Raw genomic sequence first — 24,973 nt, 5'->3', positions numbered from 1 at the left:
CTGTTCATAGATAAAAATAAGGTGCAAACCACTAGGTACACTCAAGAACAATGCCATTAAACATATAAAGAACCTGCAAAGTTGAGTAAGTGTTGTAAATGTTGACTAATTATACCACAATGACAAGAAGAGAAAAATATGGAGAGAAATACCTAATGATTATTAAAGACGTAATTCTGAAGTGCACAGGGTGGTATTCTGTTCATATTCAGCCAAATACTGCAAAACTGATTAGTCAACACTTCACAGTGCAAATATATAATGACCCAAGGGATAATGCAAAAACAACTGGTGAGCCATGGCAATGAAATGGGATATTCTTCAATTGCCTATTTATCTGATCCCAACCTAATATAGCATTTTTAAGTAATTAAACACAAACCTGAATCCAGAAAGACCCACACACAAGCAGCAACCAAAGTGGCAAGAGTGCCAGCATAACAGAGCATCTCAAGGAAGAAAAAAGCATTTGGTGATATTTATGGTTTACAGACTTCAGGATAGGATTTTCCTTCAATTAAAAATAAATAAATCTTATTTAAAATGATGCTACTTTGTACAGTTAGTTTTTAACCCGGGGGGACACTGTATAAAAAATTGCTGTAACTCCTAAACAGCTAATGTAATGCTTTTGTTAAGCGCCTTTAATTAAAACTGAACTGGACTTCAAAATCGCATATTAATTGTAAGATTTGGAATCAATTGTGGTAGTCTGCCGATGTGGTAGTCTGTATTTTTTTAAACTACAGTCCCTGGCTATAGATATTTAGAACCTTATATTTTAATATTTTTTTCTTCAGCATAGGAAATTGGGGAAAGGAAGCAAATTGAAGCTTTCTCGGTCGGGTCTCGCGATGTCAGAGCTGCTACCGCGGGATTTGGGGCGGCGCTGCAGTTTGCTGAAACGCTTGGACGCAGTCTTTTTGCTGAGGTGAAGCAGCATAGCAGACACGAACTGCGTGCTGCCGCGGAGATTTTCCAATCATGGTAAGCTGAGCGGGGTTGGATATTTTGGCATCACTGCAAATTGTTCATTAAACTATACACTTTAAGTTTCTTTGCAGTTAGTTGCGTTTTAAGAGTACAAATGTCTAGTTAGATTTAGTTCACTTCTGTCGAGCTAAAGGCCCTCCGACATTTGGGGAGCAGTTCCGCTAGTGCTGACATTAGCTGGAAAAATATCTTACTTTAAAGACTTAAACTGACTAATGATGTGTCCAGCTGTGTTAGTCGCAGTCGTACCAGAAGCACTGTTATATTGACAGGGCTGTAGCAGGTATTGTGCTTTTCTAGGGGCCGTGTTAGCACAAGCTAGCTCTTAGCAAGCACGTTATACGCGGGCTTAGGTCGACACGTGGGTTCATCGAGACTGCAACGTGGTTACGTGTGAAAGTTACGACAAAGCAATGGTAACTAAACCTGAAGTAGAAAAACACTTTTGAAAAAGCTACTGCACATTTATGCCTAAAATTGCAATCTTAGCTTAGGAATTAGTCGAAAGTGAAGTTAGCTTGTGTCTCGCTGGTCAGCACGTGGGGACTAATAAACACTTGATCTGAACGTAGTTTTAGAAACACCTTCCTGTTTTTGCTGGCTGCAAGTGTTACCTGTTGACGTCTGTCGTCTAACTCGATTGTGCACGATCACCTTCCCCAGGTGTTGCTGCACGTGTTGTTCGAGCATGCGGCGGGCTATGCGCTATTCGCCGTCAAAGAAGTGGAGGAGATCGGCATGCTGCTGCCCCAGGTGCGTCCCCTTCCCTAACTCCTGTGTACTATCTGTTTTGTGTGATCTTTCAGCAGAGCACTGATAATTGTGCTTTTGTGTCGTGTCAGGTGGAGGCGAGCGTGCTGAGCCTCGGAAAGTTTAATAGCATGGTGAGCTTAGCCGCCTTCTTCCCCTTTAAGTCGGCCCAGGCTGCCCTGGAGAACATGAACGCCATCTCTGAAGGTATGTATGATTATCATTTTTCTCTTTAAAAATCTTGTGTGGAAAAGTCCTCAGCTGTAATGATGTTTTATAATCTGTCAATCCACTGAGTTATTGTGCTGACAGTTTCATATCAACCCTGAACACCTGAGGAAAGACATGGACAGATTTTGATTTGTTCTTTTATCTGTAATAATTGTTAATGAGACTACTTTAATTATATATCCAATTTGTTCTGAGATGGCAAATTATCGGGCTTTAATATAATAATATCACAATAGTCCATGTTGCAGTTTATAGATGGCTTTCCATCTCAACCACATGTCTACAGATATAACTCTTCCATCCCTTGCAGGTGTAGTTCATGCTGACCTGAAGCTGTTCCTAGAGACCAATCTGCCCCAGTCTGGGAAGAAAAAATCAGTGTTGGGGGTTTCTGATGGCAAGATTGGAGCAGCGTTACAAGAAGAACTTAGCAGTTCAATCCAAACTGGAGGGGTGGTGGCTGAGATCACGCGAGGTGAGAATGTTTACCTGAGAGTTATTTCGAAATATGCAAAACGATACTGTTTATAAAATAATGTGGACTGTTGTGATGTGAGCTTGTGATCCTGAAACTCATGAAGGTTCATACTGAAAATCTGAACAGCCGTTGGACCTGCACTTTTCTGTTGGTGTTCTTCTTAACACTCAGCAAACCTTCTCAATCTGTCCTGTCCCGTCAGGTTTGCGTCTGCACTTCCACTCTCTGGTGAAAGGTCTGACTGCCCTGGCTGCCTCCAAGGCACAGTTGGGTCTTGGCCACAGCTACTCCAGAGCTAAAGTCAAGTTTAATGTCAACAGGGTAGATAACATGATCATCCAGTCCATTGCTCTGTTGGATCAGCTGGACAAAGACATCAACACCTTCTCCATGCGTGTTCGGTAGGAAATTTTCATCACGCAGTAAAAGGACTGGTTAACTGGTTTTTGCATAAAATTAAACAGTTTAGGGAACATGTTAAACTTTCATGCTGTTAATCTTTCACTCTTTTTAATGTCAACCTCTAGTTTTGTGGCTTTTCTGTTGACAGATTTGCATCAGGCTTTTTGTAGTTCGGGGTATCGCACATTTTGGGGCGTCCTCCTAATGCTTACCACAGACAGCACACCTCAGAGTGCTGACTGTATAGAAACAGGAGGTACATCAGTTACTCCCAACACTTCTGTTCTGCCAGCTGTTATCTGGTGAGGCAACACTGTTGGGTGGAACATCGTGTATATTTACTAGCTCAGCATCTTGTAGCTGTTTGGGGTGTTGTGGCGCATGCATTCATTTTGGTGTGAAATATCCTGGTGCAAACTGTCAGAGTGCAAGATCATCTAGAACATTAAGGCATCAGTTATTGTCAGCTTTAGCATTCAAGTCTTAAAAGCTCCAGGCTTTTCCTACCGATACAGGATTCTATGAATAGAATTGGATATCTAAAGAGAAGGAGAAGCTGTAATTTTGAAAGGGATATTTTTCCAGCAGTCTTGAACTTTGTGCCATCTTAATGGGTAGTTCAGCATTTAAATGTTTAGTCCAAAAATCCTGCACTCAAAGTTTTAACACCCTCTTGTTTATCTACAGTGAATGGTATGGCTACCACTTTCCAGAGCTCATCAAAATTGTGTCCGACAACTCGATGTACTGCCGCCTGGCTCAGCTCATTGGAAACAGGAAGGAGTTGTCAGAGGAGAACCTAGAAAGTTTAGAGGAGGTGGTGATGGACAGTGCCAAGGCTCAGGCCATCCTGGATGCATCACGCTCCTCTATGGGTGAGTAAATGGTAAATGGCCTGTATTTATATAGCGCTTTTACTAGTCCCTAAGGACCCCAAAGCGCTTTACATATCCAGTCATCCACCCATTCACACACACATTCACACACTGGTGATGGCAGCTACATTGTAGCCACAGCCACCCACAGAGTACACCACACATTCAGAGTATGTGCTGCATAATTTCACAAATACACATCCTGCTTGGGTCAAAGTTAATTTCATCCATATCCAAAGTTAATTTATGCCAGCTTGACTCTGGCTCATCCACATACTCTACATTGTGCCCCTTTTTTGCCCACTCTGGACTACAAGTGTCCTTGGTGTCTAACACAGGGGGGTAGAGTAGTTCTCTCATAAACCTGTAGTGAAGGCATGCATCCTCACTGCGGATCCTGTCGGGAGAAACAATCTCACGTTTCATGCCATGTACTGGTTTAAAATGTCACAAATGCAGCACCTGCTAAATGTATAATGCTGATCATCCTCTGGTTGTTTGGTCTTCAGGTATGGATATATCTCCCATTGACCTGATTAACATCGAGAGGTTTTCGAGTCGTGTCGTGTCTCTGGCTGCCTACCGGCTGGAGCTGCAGGAGTATCTGCGGTCTAAGATGAGCCAAGTGGCTCCAAACCTGGCAGCCTTGATTGGAGAAGTGGTGAGTCGAAGTTTTATTTTTAACCCCGACACACGGACCAATGATGTTATACCAAAATCTGTCAATCCACTGAGCCAGTGTGATGAAAAATGTATTCGGTGCTGATGGTCCTCATACTGTGTTGTGCATCCAGTGTCAAAATTGTGATTTATTATTATTTTTTGCTTAAGTGGACCATAACAGATTGTCTTATCTCCAGGTTGGAGCGCGTCTGATCTCCCACGCTGGCAGTCTGACCAACCTCGCCAAGTATCCAGCATCCACGGTTCAGATCTTGGGAGCAGAGAAGGCCCTGTTCAGGTACTGGGGCACCCCCTCCCTGCTGGGGAAAAAAGTGGCTGCAGTGATGGCAGGGCTGGGCTGGAGCAGAGCTGGGTGACTGGAGAAGACCCAGTCTCCTCTGGAGTGATCCTGCTCGCCCAAATGCACACCCACAGTCTGAGCACCCACTCACAGCACAGAGGTAGAAATTTGGCTAACAGTACAGAATGTTTGAAGTTACCATCAGCAGTGTCTAAAACTAAATTCTAGCGATAGCGTCCACGTAGCTGCAAAGTTAAGTTGTATGTGTTCTTTTAAGTGCCTTCCAATGTGCATATTTTAATGTTGTCCACAAGAGGGAGCTGTTAAGTTGCTCGCATATTAGTTCTATATGTTAATGTGTGTACTGCCATTTGGATGTGGCTGAACCTCATGTCACTGGTAGTTGTCCTTCCTGATAAACTGCATGTTAAACCTGCGTATTTCAAGTCTGGTTAACTGCTGTGTGTAGACTTTGAGCAATAGACTGTGAAAAGGTAACATTTCACACCTGCCGTTCATCCTGATTGTGAAAGCAGCTGTATTTTCACAGAGCCCTGAAAACGCGTGGAAACACCCCCAAGTACGGCCTCATTTTCCACTCGACTTTCATCGGCCGTGCCGCTGCCAAAAACAAAGGCCGCATCTCCAGATATTTGGCAAACAAGTGCACGATCGCCTCACGTATCGACTGCTTCTCAGGTGAGTGACCCACCACACGCCTGCATCGGCTTACATACATGTGGCATCATTGCAGTGATGCTCATATTTTTCGTCAACAGTATTCAGCCTTAGGGTTGGTGTTGAGAAGCTTTCTCCTGAGCAGAGCCACATGTCTTTTAGGGACGCTGATTAGTCAAGTATAATCCGCTGCTTGTTGATTAAGCTGAAGTTTTCTCGCTCTCTTACAGAGTTGCCCACAAGCGTGTTTGGTGACAAGCTGCGTGAACAGGTAGAAGAGCGGCTGTCTTTCTATGAGACCGGTGATGTACCACGGAAAAATGTGGATGTCATGAAAGAGGCTCTCAAAGAGGTTAGCTTGAGATTTTTATTATTGATTTTTAAATGTCTTGTCAAAGGCCTAACAAATGGAGAATCAAGTTCCTGTAAGACATTTCAAAAGTATCTTTGATTCTTTCAATCTCTGTATGCTGTAAGTGATGAGACATCTTTCCCTGACATCTCAGTGAGGGTAAAAGCTGATTTAATGAGCCTGATGCAGCCCCTGGACCTCTGGGGAAAATCTCATTGTTTTACCCTGATTTAACTGAATTTGTCGTGGGTTTTTTTTTTCTCTCTCTCTCCTCATCTTAGGCTACTGATGTTGCAGCTGAGATCAAACGCAAACTAGAGAAGAAGGAAAAGAAACGTAAGAAGCGTGAAAAGAAGTTACAAGAACTTGGAGAAAATGGAGACGCTAACGGTGACACAGAGGTAAGTGTTGTTTTTCTGTGGCCTTGGCATGTTATGATTTGAGATGGGACCCAAACATGGTCTCTTCTCAGTGTACGGCATGCCATATAAGAAGACTCCGAACCATTGGCTGGTCCTAATCAATGGGCTTGATCACTGAAGAGAGTCGTACATTAAAGCTGTATCACAGCCATTGGGCTTTCAGGCTTCCAAGCATTGAAAAGAGTGTTTCTGATATTTAAATTTATTTATTTATTTTTGTCTGAAGGTGGAGAATGGAGAAGAGGACAACACTCTTAAGAAGAAGAAAAAGAAGAAACAAGCAGCTGAGGAGATGGAGGCACAGGCAGAGGAGGCCCCCTCTGGAGAAAATGGAGAAGAGACTTCAGCCAAGAAGAAAAAGAAACGAAAAGCAGCGTCGGAGGAAGCTCCAGATGCCGAGGATGGAGCTGAGGAAACTGAGACTCCTGCAAAGAAAAAGAAGCGAAAAACTGATGCTATGGACACACAGCCAGAGGAAACCCCAGAAACACCCGTGACTGAAAAGAAAAAGAAAAAGAAGAAAAAAGATGCTGCAGAGTAAAGAATGGATGTGTGGACAATAAAATTCTTGTTTTTGTGTACAGTTTTTGCTTTAATTCAGATAACCCCTACATAAGGGTGTTAACTGTATGTCTAGTATATCAGTAGCTTTGTTGTACTGTCTCTTATTTTTGTATGAATGCAGGTTATTTTGCTAATGAATGCTTATAACTGTGCCTTGGAGTCGGTAGAATTTACCTGCACTTCTGAAAATAAATTGCCTCTCAAGCTTTTTTGTTTTTGTTAAAAACATTTTTTTGGGGGGGTGGGGGAGCAGCATCACTGTTAACAGGTAATATTTCCTGAAAACCATCATTGGGAAGCTTTCCAAAAAAAAGTCATGTACTACTGTAACAAACCCCGTCCAGTCGGTTCACCTGGCACACATGACCTTGATTATATAAGTTGGCATTTAAAAGTCACTGTACTGAATGTCCTCATCGGTATGGAGAGGAGGCAGGCACATTTCAATACACCACTGCTCATCGAGGCTAGTCCACATATTTTCGTGTGGACTGTTGACATAACTAAAATAGTCATGCGTGCACAGACTTTCTGAAAGGCTAGTTTTTGGCAATTATGTGCAGAGGCTAACTGAAGCTTAATCATAACTTAATGCAAGAAGAAAATCTGATGTACTCTTGTCTATAGATCTTCAGCATATTAAATTTTTAGGTCTGAAACAACTGCAGTGTGTATTTATACAGGGTGCACTTTTGTAAGCGCAGGTCTGGATGGTGGCAAAACCGTTGTGGACTTTCAAAGTTGCTGAAAGTCAAAACAGTGTGGCCACTGTGTTGTAAGATCAGTAATCTCTTTAACAAGGAACAAAAATGCTTAGTTTCTGCTGAACTGCTTCAAACGGTGCCGATAGCCATACTTCCTGTTAAATGTTAGCCCTGAGCAACATTGTTTGATTACACATCAACAGTCCTTTGTTGTCATACATAACCTCCAAGTGTAGTAAGCAAATACTGATGCCAGATCGATAGAAACTGTTCATTAATTTTAATTTGGACAACAAGGATTAAACCAATGTTAAAATGACATCAAATCCAAGGCCTGGCTGGTCAAGCCAACCAACTAGTAAGAGTCAGGGAATGAGAGACAAATGGAAGGAAACGGGGTAAAAGAAAAGTCTAGCTATCAACTCAAGTCACCCTCAATATAAGGATTCACAGATGCGGGAGACCAAAGTTACAAAAAAAATATTTCTTCTAAAATTAAAAAAAGGCTTTTGCCATGAAAATGATGGGTATAATCTATGTACATCATTCTCAGTTCATGTATGCATACAAAAAAAATCCACATCACAAGATGCTTGTGTTCAAGTATATTCACCATCTTCATCTCCATGATTTAGCATTCTCATCTTTCCATTATTTTGAAATAAAATGTCCTTCAAAATAAAAAAAATGCAGAAAACCACATTTTATGTCCTACCAATACATATATACTGTATAAATACATACATAAATATATTTTACATACAACAGCCATAAATTTGAAAAGGGGATATACAGAGCAAAGGGGAGGGGGGTGGTGGTAGTGTGTGTGTTTTAGCTTGTGTTGTAAATCGTTTGTCCCTCTATGATCTTGTCAGTCAGATATACTGGTGTGGTCGTTCTCAGTTGGCCCAGTAAGGGGAGCTGCCGTAGCCCGACTTGTTGACTTGGCTCTTCTGCTGCAGGCTACTGGACTGGCCGCGCTGGCTCGGACCACCCTGAACATCAAACATCAATAAACAGGTAAACATCCCAAAACAGATAAACATGTATGAAGTGACAAAGATGAAACCCAGGAGACTGCTGGGAAGTATCTGTACCTGTCCATCCTGAGCAAGATGGTGGTGCAGCAGCTGTGAGTGTGGTTGCTGGTGAGGCAAGATGTGGAGGAATGGGGCAGGTGCATAGCCTCCAGGAGCTGCTCCAGGGTTCAGAGGCCCTGGACCCCCCAGCGCTGATGGCAGAGTGAAGGGAGGAGGGGTTCCTGCATGGAAACCCTGCTTATCAAAAGACTGCAGATAGAGAAGAGATGATTTATTAGTAAAGGCACAAACAGCACAGCAACACAACAGGGTGGGTGTGCAGCTGACATTTGTCACCTGGGTCTTATTGTAAACACTTCCACTGATGTCTGGCACACCGGAGTTACTGGATGTCACTGAGACCCCTGGTAGAAAAACAGTACAATTAAAACTTGGACTTTAAAAATTCAAATTAGCAACAGTGTCTTTTCTTTGTACCTTTCCCGGGGCCAGTAGCAGCAGATTTGGCTTGTGCCTGTGAAGAGGAGTTGTACCCTTTACTGTATTCCACTCCCGCCGGCCCTGCTGTCAGCTCTTCGTACCCTGGAAAAGAAAACATCTTGTCTCATCTTGTCAAACAAATCACAGTAACAACCCTGCTCGAATTGCCAGTGCTGACAGGCATTGGCATGGGTTTTTAGGAACCTGAGCTGAAGGTGTGCTGGCCATAGCCGCTGGGCTGCTGCTGTGTCTGCTGCTGGAAGGGGCTAGCCGAAGGGTTTCCCAGGCCGAGGCCCATGCTGTGCTGCTTGGCCGAAGCTGGTCCTGGCCCTCCAGGAGGAACAAACATGGTGGGGCCATATTGGAAGGTAGCAGCACTAGGTACGGCACCGGGCACTCCAGGGTAGTAAGGCAGGCCTGTGTAGCTGTAGCCTGGCGGCAGAAAGGCCTGCTGACTGCTGTGGTGCTGTGGCTGGCCCTGGGGCTGAGGCTGGGCCTGAGGAGGCTGAGGCTGCGCCTGGTTCTGTCCTTGGCTCTGAGCCTGGGGAGGCTGCGGCGCCGCAAGGCTTGTGGGGGGAGCTGGGGAGGTGGAGTCATTCCTGCCAAACTTTGTGACTTCACCTAGCAAAAACAGGAGAGAAGTCAAGTGAGAATAAACACCGGATTTTAGGATTTCAGCCAAGAGTTAAGGTGCTTTACCTGAGTAAGGGTTGTTGGCAAGGCTCCCGTCTCTGCCGGAAAGAGTTGCTGCGGGGCCAGGGAATGTTATTCCATAGTAATCCTGCAAAGAGGGCTAAAGGAAGAGAAGAGGATCAGGAGAGGATCCACGACAACCTAAAAATCTGAACAAGCACTAAAGAGATGACAAACAAAGAGTTGTCCCACAAGCGTAACAATTCATCTCACCATTGGCAGTCTCGACTGGAGCATATGCAGGTCCTCATAGCCATAGATCTGCTGTGAGGCACAAAAAACAAGAAGGCTCAGTCACACATCCTACAGAATACTGCATGTGTAAATACAAAAGCCCAAGCACACAAAAGTGACTCTGGATCTTAGAAGGTCTACTTACTGGGTAAGCAGGCAGCAGCCCCCCCGGGCCCATAATGTACTGGTTGGGCAGTAGAGGAGGCACACCCTGGGACAGGTTAGGAGGAGCTTTACCTGTCAATACAATAACACACATTTACTTTAATGTACATCTAAGGGCTCCAATTAGAGCCACTTAAAAAGGTGGTATCATGGAGCCAGTGGTATAGGTGAAAACAATGCCCTTAATGCATTACCAGTGGAGGAGGAGAGCAGGGGTGTAGTCCTTGGAGCAGAGAGGTTGGATGTGGCAGTAGCTCCATTGGAGCCAAGTCCCAGTACTGTACTGCTGGTGGCGGTAGCAGCTGAGTGAAGTCCACTCGTACCAGCAATACCGCCAACTGTGCTGCTCATGTTGTTGCCCATGCTGGGCATGTTGGACAGGTGGCTGATGCTGCTGCTACTGTTGCTGCTGTTGTGGGCTGAGTGGAGTGCTGAGGCTGTGGGTTGGGATGACGTGTAAGAGCCAGATGAGGGAGCCAGAGAGCTCACATTGCTGCTGTCAACACTGGTGTACTGTAGACAAAGAAACAAAAGAAGTGGCTTGAATTGAAGTAGTTCTATTCGATTTATTCTGCAGATTTCATTTCTTAAGGCATGCTGCCTATACTGGTTATTAAACTGGAGACACCCAGATGGCAGGGGGTCCTTTACCTAGGATCCCCTCCCCAAATAATCAAGACATTTATGCTTTTAAGCCTACTTTGGCTTTATTTTTATTAGGACTTTGGCACATCGGCCTGTTATAATTCCATGTTATTAAGCTGCAGAGGAAATCACACAGAGAACAAACAGGTACTTACAGTGTGAGAGCTGGAGCCCAGAGCTGAAACTGAGGAATGACTGCTGACATGACTGCAGAGGGAAGGCACAGTGGAATGTGTGATCATTAGCAAGTGTACAAGGAGGCACTACAAGTCAAGAGGTTGGTTTTTTGTTCGTTTGTTTTGTTGTTGTTTTTTTAAAGATGACACACTGAGAAGAAAAAAAATCTTTCAACCATTTGGAAGAAACAGTAGACAAGTAGGGAACACAAATGTCTAAATTAAAGCTATACTAAGTTACTGTGTGTGTTTAAGTGTGTCACCTGTTGAGTGAGTTGAGTTGGCTGACTGAGGGCAGGTCCGCTGCCAGGCCGGAGAGCGTGGTGGAGCTGTGTGGAGGCATGGTAGACGGTAAATGGGAGGAAGGAGCTGAGGCGCCGTTGGTGCTGATGTTCATAGACGGTGACTCTGGTTTTGGTGTAGAAGAAGCTGATGAAGCTGAGATTGGGAGTACATAATCGTGTAAATAACCTGAATGAGCTTAGCCAAATGAAGAATGTTGACATTTGTAAAGAGCAACAAATATGCATTCAACTGACCAATTAATCAAAAGTAACTCACTGTCCAGAGCAGCAGAAGTCCTCACACCATTCAAACCGTTCTGGTGGTAAGAAAATATAGAGCAGCTGTGTTTTCATTCACTGATAACAGATAAGAACGTTTACAGCATCTACAAACACACTGTATCAACAAAACTTGAATTCAATTCAGAGTTGACATTATTTGGCAAGACAGTGGAAATCAACCCTAAACAAATTTATCATGTTTTACAGGAAGTTAGTATGAGACTGAGCAAATGACTCATGACCTGTAATTTCTGAGTGACACTGTTTTTACAACAGGAAGTAATACTGTCTGGTTGCGTTGATGACCAATGACCTCAAAGATAGAAAATGGTCAAAGATTAATTTATCCCCCCTCTCCATTCAAAGATTACCACCTTTGAGGACAGATTTTGTGAACTACTGCTCATTAGTCCCTTTTACTCACCATCACTGGCCCCGTGGCCTCTTTGTTCTGAGAAAATGCCAGTCTTGTGTGAGGGGGCATGGTCCCATCATAGCTCCCCCCCACCGTGGAGAAGGGAGATGAGGAAGGTACAGAGGCGGAGGTGGTTGAGGTTGTTGAAGAGGGGGAAGGAGTGTTGGTTGAGCTTGCGGTCCCTAACGATGAGGAGGTGAGACTCGGCAAAGCCACTGTGGAGGAGTGATAAACTGGCTCTGATGAGGAGAGGGGCAAAGACAGGGCCACCGAGAGAGGGCTGCCCAGTGACTCACTGCAAGGCACCAAAATGAAAAGTACAGATAGGTTGACAGTTTAAAACTTTATGTACCATTTTCCATTCTGAGTCATCTATGATTAAATCCATCTTTTACACAGTATCTGACATACACAGTGTTTTGGGGATACATCTTGTTAAATGCGTCGCTCTTGCATTGTTTTAGAAAGATTTAATAAGTGATCAGAGGCGACACAGTACCTGAGCGGTTTAGAGTACAGGCTCGTCTGGCTCTGTGCCCCCGGTCCTGTTGCAGGTGGTGCTGAGGCAGGGGCCGACGCGGACTCCCTCGATGCTGCACTCACGCAATTATCCACGACTCCAAATTCTGGCAACGCCGATTCCGAGCCAAAGTCTAGTGCTCCAAACTGGAGGTTCAGTCCAGGAACATCTGCTGAGCCTGGCATCTCTACTGCAGTGGATGGGATCTTTCAGAAAGAAAGTGAAACAAGTTTTAGCACCTGGATATAAAGTGTGTAAAACTGATGACTTTGGTTTGACTCAAAAGTAAAATTCTAATAATAACAGCACACTTAAGGATAAAAGAATAAAAATAAAACCCCATGCGGGCCATAAGGTTTGTGAGTAACTAAGTATTTATCTGAGAGCTTAAGGCCATTGCTATCTGTTTACCTTTGACGTGGGAGGTATCCTTCGTTTCTGGCCTTTGAGCTGTACCCGTTGCTGCTGTGTCGTGCTGTTGCCCTGAGGGTCCAGCCCTGCATTCGGGGCAAGAGGTTTAGCACCAGCAGGAGCCATCACCGGGCCTGCCTGTGCTGGAGTGCTGGTGTGTTGGGGAGCAGGCGAGGCTGAAGCAGATGGTGCTTGCTGTTGCGATTGTGGACTCGTCTGACGCGCCAAAGGCAAGGAGGGGCCCGTGTGCCTCTGAACCAGCTGACTCAGCACAAGAGAAGGCTCTGGCTGCAGACCAAACTCACCTGCGGATTCACAACAACCAGAAGGAGCCGGGAACAGATTTGAAATAAGTGAATATAAATGCTTATGTAATAAACAAAAAAGAAAAAAACAAGTGAGCACCACTTTTCCATTTGTACACCTACGGCTGTACTGTGAGGACAGTGAGGTGGTGTTGGATTCTGAAGTCTTCATGTCCCAGCTAGAGGAGGAGGGTGGAGGTACAGGTGCTCCCAGGCCTGGCAGTCGACCAATAGAAGTGTTGCTTCCTTGGCTACTGACAGGAGGGGTTGCCTGGGATGAGGAAAGCTGACCCAAGCCAGGACCCTTCAGCTGTTCCAGTATCTGAGCTCCAGGGCTGGCCTGAGTCCTTTTAGCCTGGCCCAAGTCCCCAAAACCAGCTCCCAGCACTGATGACTGGCACAGAAGAGGAGAAAACAGAGTCATCAATCTTTGTTTCTGGATCTCTGTACAACACATGGCAGATCAAAGACCATGTGACATGAGAAGGAGTGTAGAGTGTATTTTTACCAGAGCAGCATGTGCGTAGCTTGTGCTACTGGTGGCACTGCGGCTGTGGGGCTGCTGCTGGTGATGATGGGAGTTGGTAAAGACCAGACTCTGAGAGGAAGAAGAAGGTGGTTCTCTTGCTCCAACCACAGGCTTCTGCAGCAGAGAAGCGAGGTCCAGACTAACAGACAGAGTCCATTCAGCCAATTAGAAAATATATTACAGCAAAAAAAGAAGAAGAAGCAAAAATTTAATATAACATCTCTTAACAGGAAATTCTTGACCCCCCCGCCCAAGAAAAGTGTAAAATATAAAGTTACGCACCTTTGCCCAGGGGTGATGTGGTTCTCAGCAGCAGGTGCACATGAGGAGGTGAACACTTTGGTCTCTGAGAGCTGCAGAAGGACACAAAGACAGACACACAATTGTTACACCATCAAAACATACCTGCTACTACCAGTCTGTAATGTGTGACACTGTGTCAACTCACACTAACATCCTCACTCCAATCCTCAGCTGCCCAGTCTTCCAAAGTATTCCTCCAGGCAACTAGAGGACAACCAGTAATAAGTGAGAAGTGCAGACAGAATAAGCAGGTGTACAAGAAGCAGTATGCAAACTCTGATAGGGATAACGGTCCTGTCTGCTCTGTGGGCACACACCTGGATATATAAGCCATGAGCTGTTTGTATGTGAATGTGTGTTCTCCTGAGCTCACCTGTTCCATCTGTGCTGTTGTTGGTCGTTGTGTCCCAAACCTCTGTTTGTGTGGTCCCTGTCCGAGCCTCTGAGGTATAGTCAGCAGGATTGAAAGTCCTGGAGAAGATTTAAGGAGACAAATACTGAGACAGACACACAAACACACACACACACACACACACAAAAAGTGGTTTTCTAGTAATAGAAGTAATAGAAAATACTGCCAGATGAGAATGTGCGTAGTTACAGGGTTTTAAAAAACCTTAACAACAGGCTTTTTTCCCCCTCCTGGCTGCTTGGCCTTCAGATTTCTGTCAGAATGCATTTATCCTGTTAGTTTCTAAATGAAACATCTTCATTCTCATTGAAAACGTATTAATTTTCACCTAAAACTCTTAGAAGAATGAAACTCTGTGTGTGTGTGTGTGTGTGTGTGTGTGTGTGTGTGTGTGTGTGTGTGCGCGCGCGCATGTTCGAGCATACCCCATCCCCTGGGCTGAAAACCTGCTTCCTGTTGGTGCTCTCCCTCGACCTCGAACTCCAGATCCTGTGTGATAGTCACACAAAGGTTAACAACTTACCCTCAAGTCTTCGCTATATTGACAGTGCTGTGTTGGTGCATCTGCTCACCTCTTCCACCTTTGACCCTCCGACCTCGATCAGAGCCTTTGTCCACTGGTGTCACCTCAACACCGTTCTCCTCTGGACGTGCTATGTATGTAGAAACAAAAAAGAAAAGTGACTAACATGAACAGTAGGACAAACAATACTGAAAATTGAAAAACTGAAGTTCCTTACCCTGTCGGCTCCGACTGGCCCCTTTGCCTTTGCGGTTGCCAGTGGCACGACCCTTGCTAGCCTCCCTTTCGCCCTTCTTCTCCCGGTTCTCCTTGTTCTCCTTGCTTTCTGATGGGCCTTCTTTCACCAAGGGCTTCTTCTTTCCCACTGTTTCCCATGAGGTCTGAACACAGAAAAGGATTTTTTTAATTAAACAATGACACCTTAAATAAACAGTACTGGATTAATAACATAATAATAATAATACATTTTATTTCAAAACACCCAAGCAAATAAGAGCAAATAAGACAAGCATAAAAACAGGAAATGAACACAATAACAAAACAAAGTTTAAGAGCATGGAGAAGTTATACAGAGTAGGCTATCTTGAACAGGTGAGTTTTGAGGGTGGACTTAAAACGGGGGAAAGAAGTGATGTTTCTGAGGTCAGGGGGTAAGGAATTCCAAAGTTGAGAGGCAGAGCAACTAAAAGCCCTGCCCCCCATGGTAGTAATAAGACAAAAGGAAGGAACAGGAAGAAGAAGAGAAGAGGAGGATCTGAGGCACCGGGATGGGATGGAGACCTGTACCATATCAAAGAGATATGGTGGGGTAAAACAAGATACCAGCACTGAAGCATTCAAAAGCAGCTTTAATTTAAAAGGAAAAAGGAAAAAAACAAAACAAAACAAAAGATACTGAATAACATTTTATCTGTGATTGCAGCTGCAGACAGCAGCAATTATTATTGTGAATAAAATGAAGGGTATTTTACATCCTTTTCCAATGAGCTACTGATGGCAGACTGCCCAATTTAAAAGGTAACTCCTAGGTAGTGTTTTCAATTGAGGTTTTAGGTATTTTAACCAGCTCTTTAATCAGCTGCTTACAGCCCTCCTTCACCACCACTTAACTGAATTAGTAATCGCAATCCCCTCTTGTTCTTCCCGTCAAATGGAGTGCAGTTAGCGAGTGCTCCGGCTATGCCTGGTTAAACTGTTTGTTTACTTTTGAGTCACACATGCCTTCTTAGGTTGATTCTACTCAATGGTATGTTTTTGCTTCAAGTGGTGAAACAAGTTTGTTGTTCCCACCTTTAGCGGGAACAGTTTTTTTCTTGAGTATTTTGCCAGAGCATTGTGCTTTGTTGGAAGTTACCAAAGTAGTTCCCTTTCTTACTAAAAGCCTCTCACTGTCAGACATGTTTGAGCTTGTCTACTTGTCCATGCTGGGAAACCTAAGTCACGGCGTCCTCATATCACTGGTACCGTGATATGGCACTTTTGTCGTATTATAGCAGATGATATGATATGCCACAGGCCTAATGGTAACCCAACATGAACTTGTGTATTTTGCTCCAAGACATACCATGCCAGATATTAGAGGGCACTGAAAAACATGAAAAAGAAAGCTGCGATGTTGACGATTTTTGACCACCCCTATGCAGTGACGTGTAAATAAATACAATAAATACCAGAACAATTTTCCTTATTGTGAAACTACTCCTACAGCATAAGAAAAATGTTTCAGAAGCATCTCTTTCTTTATGACATAGTGAACAGTACAGGTTTCAGATTACGTAACAATGATAGCATTACAGTAGAGACTTCCAGGTAAGACGGAAAACCAGCTATTTGCTATTTTTGGGCTTCCATGAAAGCAAAAACAATACTGATAGTCGAGCCTGACAGTCTTTCCTCAACATCTGAGCCAGCTGGTATTTTTCAAATCTGCTGAGACGTTCAGACACAACACCCAAGTGCTTGCCAGGCATTTAGTGGCCTGTTTGACCTTGCGCTCGGAACAGAAGACCAAGAAAATTTTTTTGTACAACAGTTCATGATTTAAAAAATAAAAAAAAGTCACACAAGTATTCACAGGGACACAGCGCAGCTTAGAGACTGATGTTAGTGGATATGTGCATATCTGACAGAGCTCAGATGACACTACTTAAATTCTATTTTAACCAATAAGGTTCTCTTCAAATCCAGAGCAATGGCTCACACTCCACTTTAAGAGTACATGAAAATTTGAAAGTGACAGTACTGAACATTTCACTATACAGCCTGAGTATACACAATGATAGCAGCTAGAAAACCCTCATGATGCCATTAAATGACACCAAAATGTTCATGTTTCATTTGTTTTAAAGTTTCAGCAACTTGTTCTCAACAAAAGAAAAAAAATACACATCTCAAAAACCATCAAACAGAGGCTGTTATGAACAGTCAAAAGCAGATTAAAGGCTCTATATGTGTACTTTGCATTTATTCCGTTTATTTCACCTAAAGTTGTCATTTACCATGTCTGTGTTGCTCTCCAGGAGGAAGTTGATGGCTCTGCTGACATCCTCATTGCAATCATGGAGCGCAACCATGCACTCATCCTGGTTTTTCCCCGTCACTTCCATCAGCTTGGTTAGAAAAGAAAAAAGAAAACATTAGAAAACACGATTAGTAATGTCAAATGATAAAAACAAATTGCACAATGTAGATTAACGGAAGAACATGAAAACATAGCCTGATTCTCCCTAAGAGTCTGACATAAGTCCCACACAGTCTGACAACTACTTAAGGGTCACTAACCTGGTTAACTTTGCCCTCAAAGTCAGCATCATTCTTGTCATAGATCATCTGAGCAAGCCGGATCTGCTCAGCAGTAGCCTGTAACACAGAAACAATTGGACAGCTTTTACCAAGAGAAAAATGAGGAATAAAGTATGTGAAATATAAAGAGAATGAATTCAAATGTTTGTTTTGTTTTGAATTGTCTGAAATCACTTTATATTGTCACAATATAAAGTGCATGATTGTGAAGCTGCAATCAAAACAAAAGAAAATACTTTTCAGTACTGATCATCAGATAAATTGCTTGTCATGGTTGTGTTGGGGTTTGTTTTTTTTTGCTTTTTTTCCTCTTACAATGTCAGCATTTCAAAGAACTGTGGTTTTAGGTATGCAGTGGCTCACCTGTATTTGTTTCTGTGGTTGTGATGTGTGAGCGGAAGCTGGCAGCGCTTTTTCCCGAGGGCTCCGGGCCTTGTCGCCGCCCAGCGAGCTCATCATATACAGTATATACAAAACTCTGTATGTACAAAATAGAAAAATCTGCAGAAGGAAAACACAACATGTGTTGATGAGTGAACGGAAAGGAAAATAACACTGCAGTTACTGTGTTGCTAGAATAGAGCGTCAGTGTTTGTTTTTCTTTTTCTTGAATAAGTCCGAATGCCAAAAGTATGTGCTGTGGGTATACCTAAGCCTTATTGGACAAATATGAATACTCCCCTTATGGAGGCTGTAAGCCCCACAGTTGGCCTGGTGACGCAACAGCTTTGCTGAAAATCTGGGTCAAGGAGGGAAAGCAACCCAGTGTCCTCTTACAAACAGCACAGAACTCTGTGTGTGCGAGGCAGAACAAACACTACACACCCTGACCCCACACCCCTTGCTTTTCTAGACAGTTTAAAGCAAATTTGTTGTACACACTCCAAGCACCAAACTTCTGCAGTGAAATACTGAATTCTTCTCTATACTTCTATAGTCCTGTGCAATATAGATCTTGTTTTACATTGGCACCAGCTAACATGTTTTTAAAAGCACATAGTAAACAGTATCAGAATCACTTCCACAAGGAGGGCTTTATTTACCCATAAGCATACGGCCAACGTGACTTCTCAGTACTCTGTACTGCAACGTTTACCAGTGAATTTTCACTAGTGTCCATCATAAGGACGACTACAGATGTTCCCACTCTCCCACTTTGTTTTATGTCAGAGAACAATAGCAAGTGCCTGAATGACGTTTGCAAATACAAAGCTGCCATTGGCTACTGGACTGAACAAAGCTTAACGCACAAGGACGACCAAGCTTCAAAAGGAATTTTAGCTTTTAAAAAAGCAAGAAAAAATAAATATATTTCTGACTTTGGGAATAAATGAAGTATATATAATAAAAATATTTAATAAAAAATATATGATAAAAATATTACTACATCGCAATTACGGGTATCGACAGTCATGGCCACAAACGATAACAAAACAATAATCCACTAACAGTATTTCGCAATTCCTACTATATTTATGTTGGCAACCAGAAATATCAAATCAGAGACAAGTTCCACGAAGCCCCGTGTTTATATACATTAACTTATATCTGTTTACAAATGTCTAAATTATATTTATCTACAGGTTATTATTCCAGTAACGAAGGAAGCGGAGGGTTGTTTTGAACCAATGCTAACATTAGCCCGCTGCTGTTACTTATATTTCGAGTTTAACAATGAGACACTTTGGTAACGGCTAACATCCCATATCGCTCTTTGAAAAATAAATCAGAGTCACGTAGCATCGTTTTAGATTGAATACTGACCGACTTTGTGCCTTTGGTGTTATGGTCCCCTTTGTCCTCGCTAGCAAGAACTGAAGTTAGCTACCAGCTTGCTAGCGCTGAGACCGTAGCGTCGATAGTGAGCAAACGATGGAGTGGGATCGCGGATAGCTAACGATGCTATCTAAATCTGGTCCAAGTTGATAGCCAACGGCGGTCTAACTGGCTTCTTTAAGCTTTATAGGCATTTAAAGGTCCACGCCGCCATGTTATGACAGTTGCCTTTAAACCAGACGTGCCGCAAACATGTAAACTAGACGCTAACCAAGCTAACAACAAAGGTACACGAAATCTAAAGCAAAGGCCTCGTAGCGAAGCACAATCCCATCCCGACATTGCTCGCCGGGAAACAAGACAACAGAAAAATTGCGAAAAAAACATCCTTCACAACCTCGAGAAAACGAAATAGAAAAGCCAGCGACCCGGTGCGTCACCAAAAAAAGACAACAAGCACGTAATTAAAATACCCGAAAACACACAAACCTAAGTTGAAAATCGCAAGAAAATATGTTTTTATTACCTGCTAACACGCTTCACTCGGCCAGCAGCAGACAGGATGATCACGTGACGCGTGGTGCCGCGGTGGATGCTCATCTCTCGTCTCCAGGTCACAACTAAACTTCTCAGGTTTTACCATCAGCGATGTCCAGCAAAAACGCAGATTTACTGGATTTTTAATCGTGGTGTGCTTTTTGAAGACGCACACAGTTACGTATATCAGATAATGCTATGATAATGTACATAAGTGCAATGATATTTGCCAATCGCCTACACGTTTGACATATTTGTTTATAAGGCATTAATCTCGCCAGTGTCAAGTTTACATTATTAAGCTATAACTGAGCGAAAGTGATCAAATGTAAGGCTGGATTTTAGGGCATAAAGCGTCTGCACTTTCACATTGCTTACATCTCTTGCCTGTGTTTCTTTGATTTTGATTTCTCTCCCTCACTTATTATCTGGAGAATTTTCAATTTGCCATTTTTCACAGAGTTAACGTCATCTCTCATTTTTCAGCTAATGTGGAGGCAGAATTCATCCATATGCGCATTTACGCACTGTGCCATGTACGCAAACTGTTCCTCTTTGCAATGCTGTCTTTTAAAGTTAGATTCAGACATCAATCTAGACATACTGTAGATCTTTTTGAGCTCCATTAATTACAGCATTTTGACAGACAGTTCACTGCTGAATATTAGAAGAAGAAAGCAAACTACACGAGTGTGGTGTTTTGTACTGAGCTGTATGACTTCACGTTCAATATGGAACGATTTGTGACTGAAAATCTTAAACAGTGCAAATCTTACAAATACACATGAACTGTAAAAATAACTATTACTGGCACAGCAGGTATTTTGGTGGTTGGCCTTATTGTATATGTAATTGTAAGAGTTTCCCTTTAACGGCACAGAAATTTGAGAGGAAAATATTTAAATGACTCACACAACCCTTATTTACTGGTTTGCTGCACACTGCCTAACACTCAATTTAACGCTGAAAGAAGCAGGCGTGACTTTGTTTGTGATATTCGTCAAAGCTTGAGAGTTCATTTCTTTTTAATGAGAGGGGGAAATGTTATCAGAGTGCGTAATTGTGACAGGTTGATAGCTGTGAACACAGTGCTAAACCTTTGCTCTGTCCTGTAACACTTCACCTAATCCAAACGCTGAGTGTTTACAGCTGTCTCCCTTTCTGCCCTTCATTAATAATACCCGTAGGTTACTTTAGCCTGTTTACTTTAGTTCTCGCCTACTTTAGTTCAGAATTCAAACGTGTATGCATGTCTCGGGAGTGCGCACAAAGAGCAACCTACATGTACTTTGTTGTTGTTGTCTGCTTTTTTTTTTTTTTTACTTCTCTCTGTCACACCCATAAATACCATGAATCCGTCAAAATATAGCAAGTATGGCAAAGTTTGACTGTGTTAGTGTGTTGGATTAATGCATCACTCTTAAAATATGCAAAATTGACTTCATAAGTTCCATCAGCCTCACACAGCCTGTAGAAAAACAAGAGCATTGTGTATTTACGCACAGGGGGCTCAGGATCTGAGGGTAAATAATCCCCCCCATATGAACATGTCCATTCTTCATTGGTGACTCTCTCAAGTTCCTCCTGATTTGACAGTCTTCTGGCATGGACCTTGGTCTTCAGTTCATCACACATATTCCTTCTTTCTTGACGAGATTCCTAGTTCCAGACTGACTAAAGCATCTCCACACCATAATACTCCCACCATTGTGTTTCACTGTGGACGGTGTTCTTTGGGTTGCTTGCCCTTCTTTCTCTAAACATCAGCAGCATTTCTTTGGCCAAAGGACACACTTTATAGTATGCATAATCTTTCTCTAGATTGACCTTAGCATACTTGAGTCTGGTTTGAAGGTGTCTCACCTGCAGAAGTGGAGTTTTTCTTGGTCTGCAACCTCGTAGTCCAGTCCTTTGCAGGGTTCTAGTGACGGTTTTCCTTAAAGCTACAATGCCTGACTTGGCTAAGTGACTCTGGAGTAAAGGTAAGAAAGATGCTAAAACTTGAAGTAAAACTTAATGTAAAGTGAATAACTGGAATAAATGTCAAATATATATAGGAGCCTTTATTTCACAATCATAGCCAACAAATGAACAACCATTAGTGGCTCCTTTTAACTTTGTTTTTAATTTAGCTTTACTGTCTTGATGGAATTAACCATAGATGCACAATCATGATAACAATGGCAAACCATTGCCATACCTACCAGGACCATAGAGCGTTTGCTGCTGCTTCTTCAGTGGTGAAAAATAACTGTTTTGGCTTAGCTAGAGTCTGAAAAACTGAAAAGCCAGCGCTCATGTATGAGGATTCTATAAAGCTTTGCCAATACTTCCAGGGTTAAGAGTCAAGTTACAGGAATAAGAACAAGCCAGCCATACTTGAGGCTTCTTTTGAATATTATAGTGAAATCTGCACAACAATCCAGTCTGGAATGGAAAACATCCATTTGCATCATCCTTCATCATCTCTGCCTGCTTTACTACATGTTTTTACTTAACCACCAACTGCAACCTAGATAATGTCCTTTAACACTATCACAAGCAAACAAGTCTCTAACAGCTGACAAGAATGCCACCTGGTGTGGTTCTTTGATGCAGTCCCCCATCGTTTTCTAGGTGTGACATTATTTCAATCACAGAGGCTCTTCTGCATACACTTTCCTGTTCTTGTACTTTCTTCATTTGCCATTTATCATGCCACAGAAATAGGATGAGTAAACACTAATGCATGTATTTCATAATAAAATCAAGGTAAATGATTAAAGTGAGTCTTTTCTTGAATTTTTATTTTCTAATAAAGGTGATTTATTCTTGAATGAAACCACTAGCACCCTTATCTATCTGTATCATCTTAACACAGGGAGTCACGTTCAGTGAAGCTCAGTTTAACTTGTTCGGCTTTTCTTGCTTATTGCTATCAACATGATCAGCATGACTGGTTGACATAGCTTTAAGCAAATACATCATATGACTGAACTTTCTTATACACTTAACACATTATGCAGAGAGGCAGAGATGTGTAGAAATATGATTAACTGTGTTTAGTGATCTCCCCACCCTTTGTTCACAAGGACGTAGAAACATGTTGGGGGTTATAGAGGAAATTAAAAGAACAACATAAAAGTGTAATGGAAGGGTAGAAGGGCAAAAGAGGGTGAAGAAAGGAATAAAAAGTAGAGGGGAAAAACAACAATCCCCTATGAATAAGCAATAGGCAAGAGTGGGAAGGAAAAACTTTTTTCAAAGAAAACAAAGGGAGACAGGATGAAGAAGAGAGGGGAAAGGGTTAATAAAGGATGGAGGATGGGAGGAAGGAGAAGAAGAGAAAGGGTAAATGGAGAGAGAGGGTGGAGGGAGAGGAGGCTACTCTTGTCCAGACTGAGCTGAAGAAGCAGCAAAGTGCTGCTTATCATTTTCAAGCACAGTTCTTGTGGATCTTTTGTCTGTGCTTCAACATTTTTATCTTAACGCTCTTTCTTCTTTTTTTAATATTGCTCTTACTTTCGTTGCTTTGTGCATGTCTTCATATCTCTGATGTACTTTTTTACAGATGGCTTATAACTCCTGCTTCCTCCTCTCCATGTGTACACTGAGCATCTTTAAGTGTTTATGCCCATCCTCGCTTCTCCTCCTGCATTTCAGTGTTTCTCTCTTGTACTTTGTTATGCAGTCCTTGGATCCTTCAGGTGTTCTTTCTGTTTCTTGATTTAAATGTTGTTTTGTTTTTGTCCTTCTTTGTAAAATACTTGCAAATCTGTATTTTTCTTCTTAAAATCTTGGATATTTGCATCTCTTTGCATTTCTTCCTGTTGTTCCTATGTCTGTAGGTGCAGTGCTTCATTAATCATTACTTGCATATCCTCTATAACTGCTTGGTCCTGTTGGTTCTTCTCCCCAAAACTCATGAGGAGTTCATTGAGAATTCAGGTTTTAAATTTCAGTTTCTATCACAAGTTATCCTTTTTGCATTTTGTGCTGGCACAAACAAGTTACTAAATATTGTCACTAAATCTCATGAGTTCTGATCGTTTTTATCTTTAACTTGTTTTGCTGCAGTAAGTGACCTTTCTGCACCCTTTATGTCAAGAGGAAATCCTCTAGGTACTTATGTCAAGTACAACCCCCCCAAAACACAAAAGCACATTACATCAATATACATCCTATTTTTTTTTTATTATTTATTCATTTTAAAGATTTAATAGCTTGTTTTCCCGAAATGTTTATGTTACAATATCCTCAAATTCAGCCATTTGTAAAAACATTCATGAGGTGTGTGTATATATTTAAAAAAAAGAAAAAAAGAAAAAAAAAGTGGGCGGGGGAGGGGCATCACCAAGTAGACACATTAATCCACACTTTCTCAGACACGTACATAAAAATGTATGCAATTGTCCTTATGTATTTTACACATACATATACACGTTTATATATAAAATACACTTCAAAAGTGTTGGTTATTTGTTCAATTGGTCGTAATTAGGATTTTTTTTTTTGTCAATCATTATCATGAAAACTGGAGAAAAGTTCCATGTAGAACAGGAAACCTATGATTGCCTGTGGCAGTCTTTCACAGAAAGACTTGAAGGCAAAAACTAAACTCAAGCCTACCCTGCCTCTACCAAACAAAAGAAGAAGAAGAGCAGATTCACCCGCTCCTCAGTACAAAAAAAAATAAGAGGAAATAAAAGTTTTACAACTGACAACAAGTGTATGTGCCTGCAGCATTTAACTCCAGGGTATAGCTCAAATTCTCATTAGCTTTCCTTGCATCCTCATAGCTGGACGGCTGAGAAGACCAAACTGAGCTACTACACAGCTTCTTCTCAGTTCCTTGAGGAGCCCGAGAATCACGAGGTTTGAGTTCACTCATTAAAGGCTCCTCTGTCTATTAATAATCATACTGGATGATATTTAACTCGCTAGCAAAACCTATAATCTTAGAGTAAACTCTCTAGTAACACAAGAGTGATTACATGTTAGGATTTGTACAATTTTGATCAAAGGGAGTGGAAACATTGGAGGTGGGGG

General features: G+C 42.3%; 2 protein-coding genes across 2 annotated transcripts; one reads left to right on the top strand and one right to left on the bottom strand.

Annotated features, from left to right (window-relative positions):
• Nucleotides 1-905: 905 nt before the first annotated feature.
• nop56 (NOP56 ribonucleoprotein homolog) lies at nucleotides 906-6,918 on the top strand. Its single transcript, XM_005731271.2, has 12 exons — nucleotides 906-987; nucleotides 1,657-1,746; nucleotides 1,836-1,950; nucleotides 2,285-2,449; nucleotides 2,655-2,853; nucleotides 3,542-3,729; nucleotides 4,239-4,390; nucleotides 4,590-4,690; nucleotides 5,244-5,392; nucleotides 5,602-5,723; nucleotides 6,005-6,124; nucleotides 6,372-6,918. The coding sequence occupies exons 1-12, from the start codon at nucleotides 985-987 to the stop codon at nucleotides 6,684-6,686; spliced, it is 1,719 nt and encodes a 572-aa protein (XP_005731328.1). The 5' UTR covers nucleotides 906-984; the 3' UTR covers nucleotides 6,687-6,918.
• A 760-nt stretch (nucleotides 6,919-7,678) lies between these two features.
• Nucleotides 7,679-20,015, bottom strand: ubap2a (ubiquitin associated protein 2a). The gene is made up of 27 exons (XM_013910376.1): nucleotides 19,935-20,015; nucleotides 17,996-18,133; nucleotides 17,612-17,689; nucleotides 17,329-17,439; nucleotides 15,048-15,210; nucleotides 14,880-14,960; nucleotides 14,733-14,796; nucleotides 14,269-14,366; nucleotides 14,041-14,099; nucleotides 13,875-13,945; nucleotides 13,572-13,731; nucleotides 13,187-13,457; nucleotides 12,759-13,063; nucleotides 12,327-12,553; nucleotides 11,837-12,122; nucleotides 11,408-11,447; nucleotides 11,110-11,284; nucleotides 10,826-10,877; nucleotides 10,220-10,538; nucleotides 10,006-10,097; nucleotides 9,840-9,890; nucleotides 9,633-9,726; nucleotides 9,138-9,554; nucleotides 8,931-9,035; nucleotides 8,790-8,857; nucleotides 8,511-8,702; nucleotides 7,679-8,408 (listed from the first exon to the last, which is right to left on the bottom strand). Exons 2-27 carry the CDS (start codon nucleotides 18,089-18,091, stop codon nucleotides 8,313-8,315), a joined length of 3,771 nt encoding a protein of 1,256 aa, XP_013765830.1. The 5' UTR covers nucleotides 18,092-18,133; nucleotides 19,935-20,015; the 3' UTR covers nucleotides 7,679-8,312.
• Nucleotides 20,016-24,973: the final 4,958 nt, after the last annotated feature.

Source organism: Pundamilia nyererei, unplaced genomic scaffold, assembly GCF_000239375.1.
Source record: "Pundamilia nyererei isolate P.nyererei 1_Seehausen unplaced genomic scaffold, PunNye1.0 scaffold00042, whole genome shotgun sequence".
In the NCBI taxonomy this organism is placed as follows: Eukaryota; Metazoa; Chordata; class Actinopteri; order Cichliformes; family Cichlidae; genus Pundamilia; species Pundamilia nyererei.
Note: the sequence above shows the minus strand (reverse complement) of the source record. Positions and strands in the feature narration are given on the sequence as shown.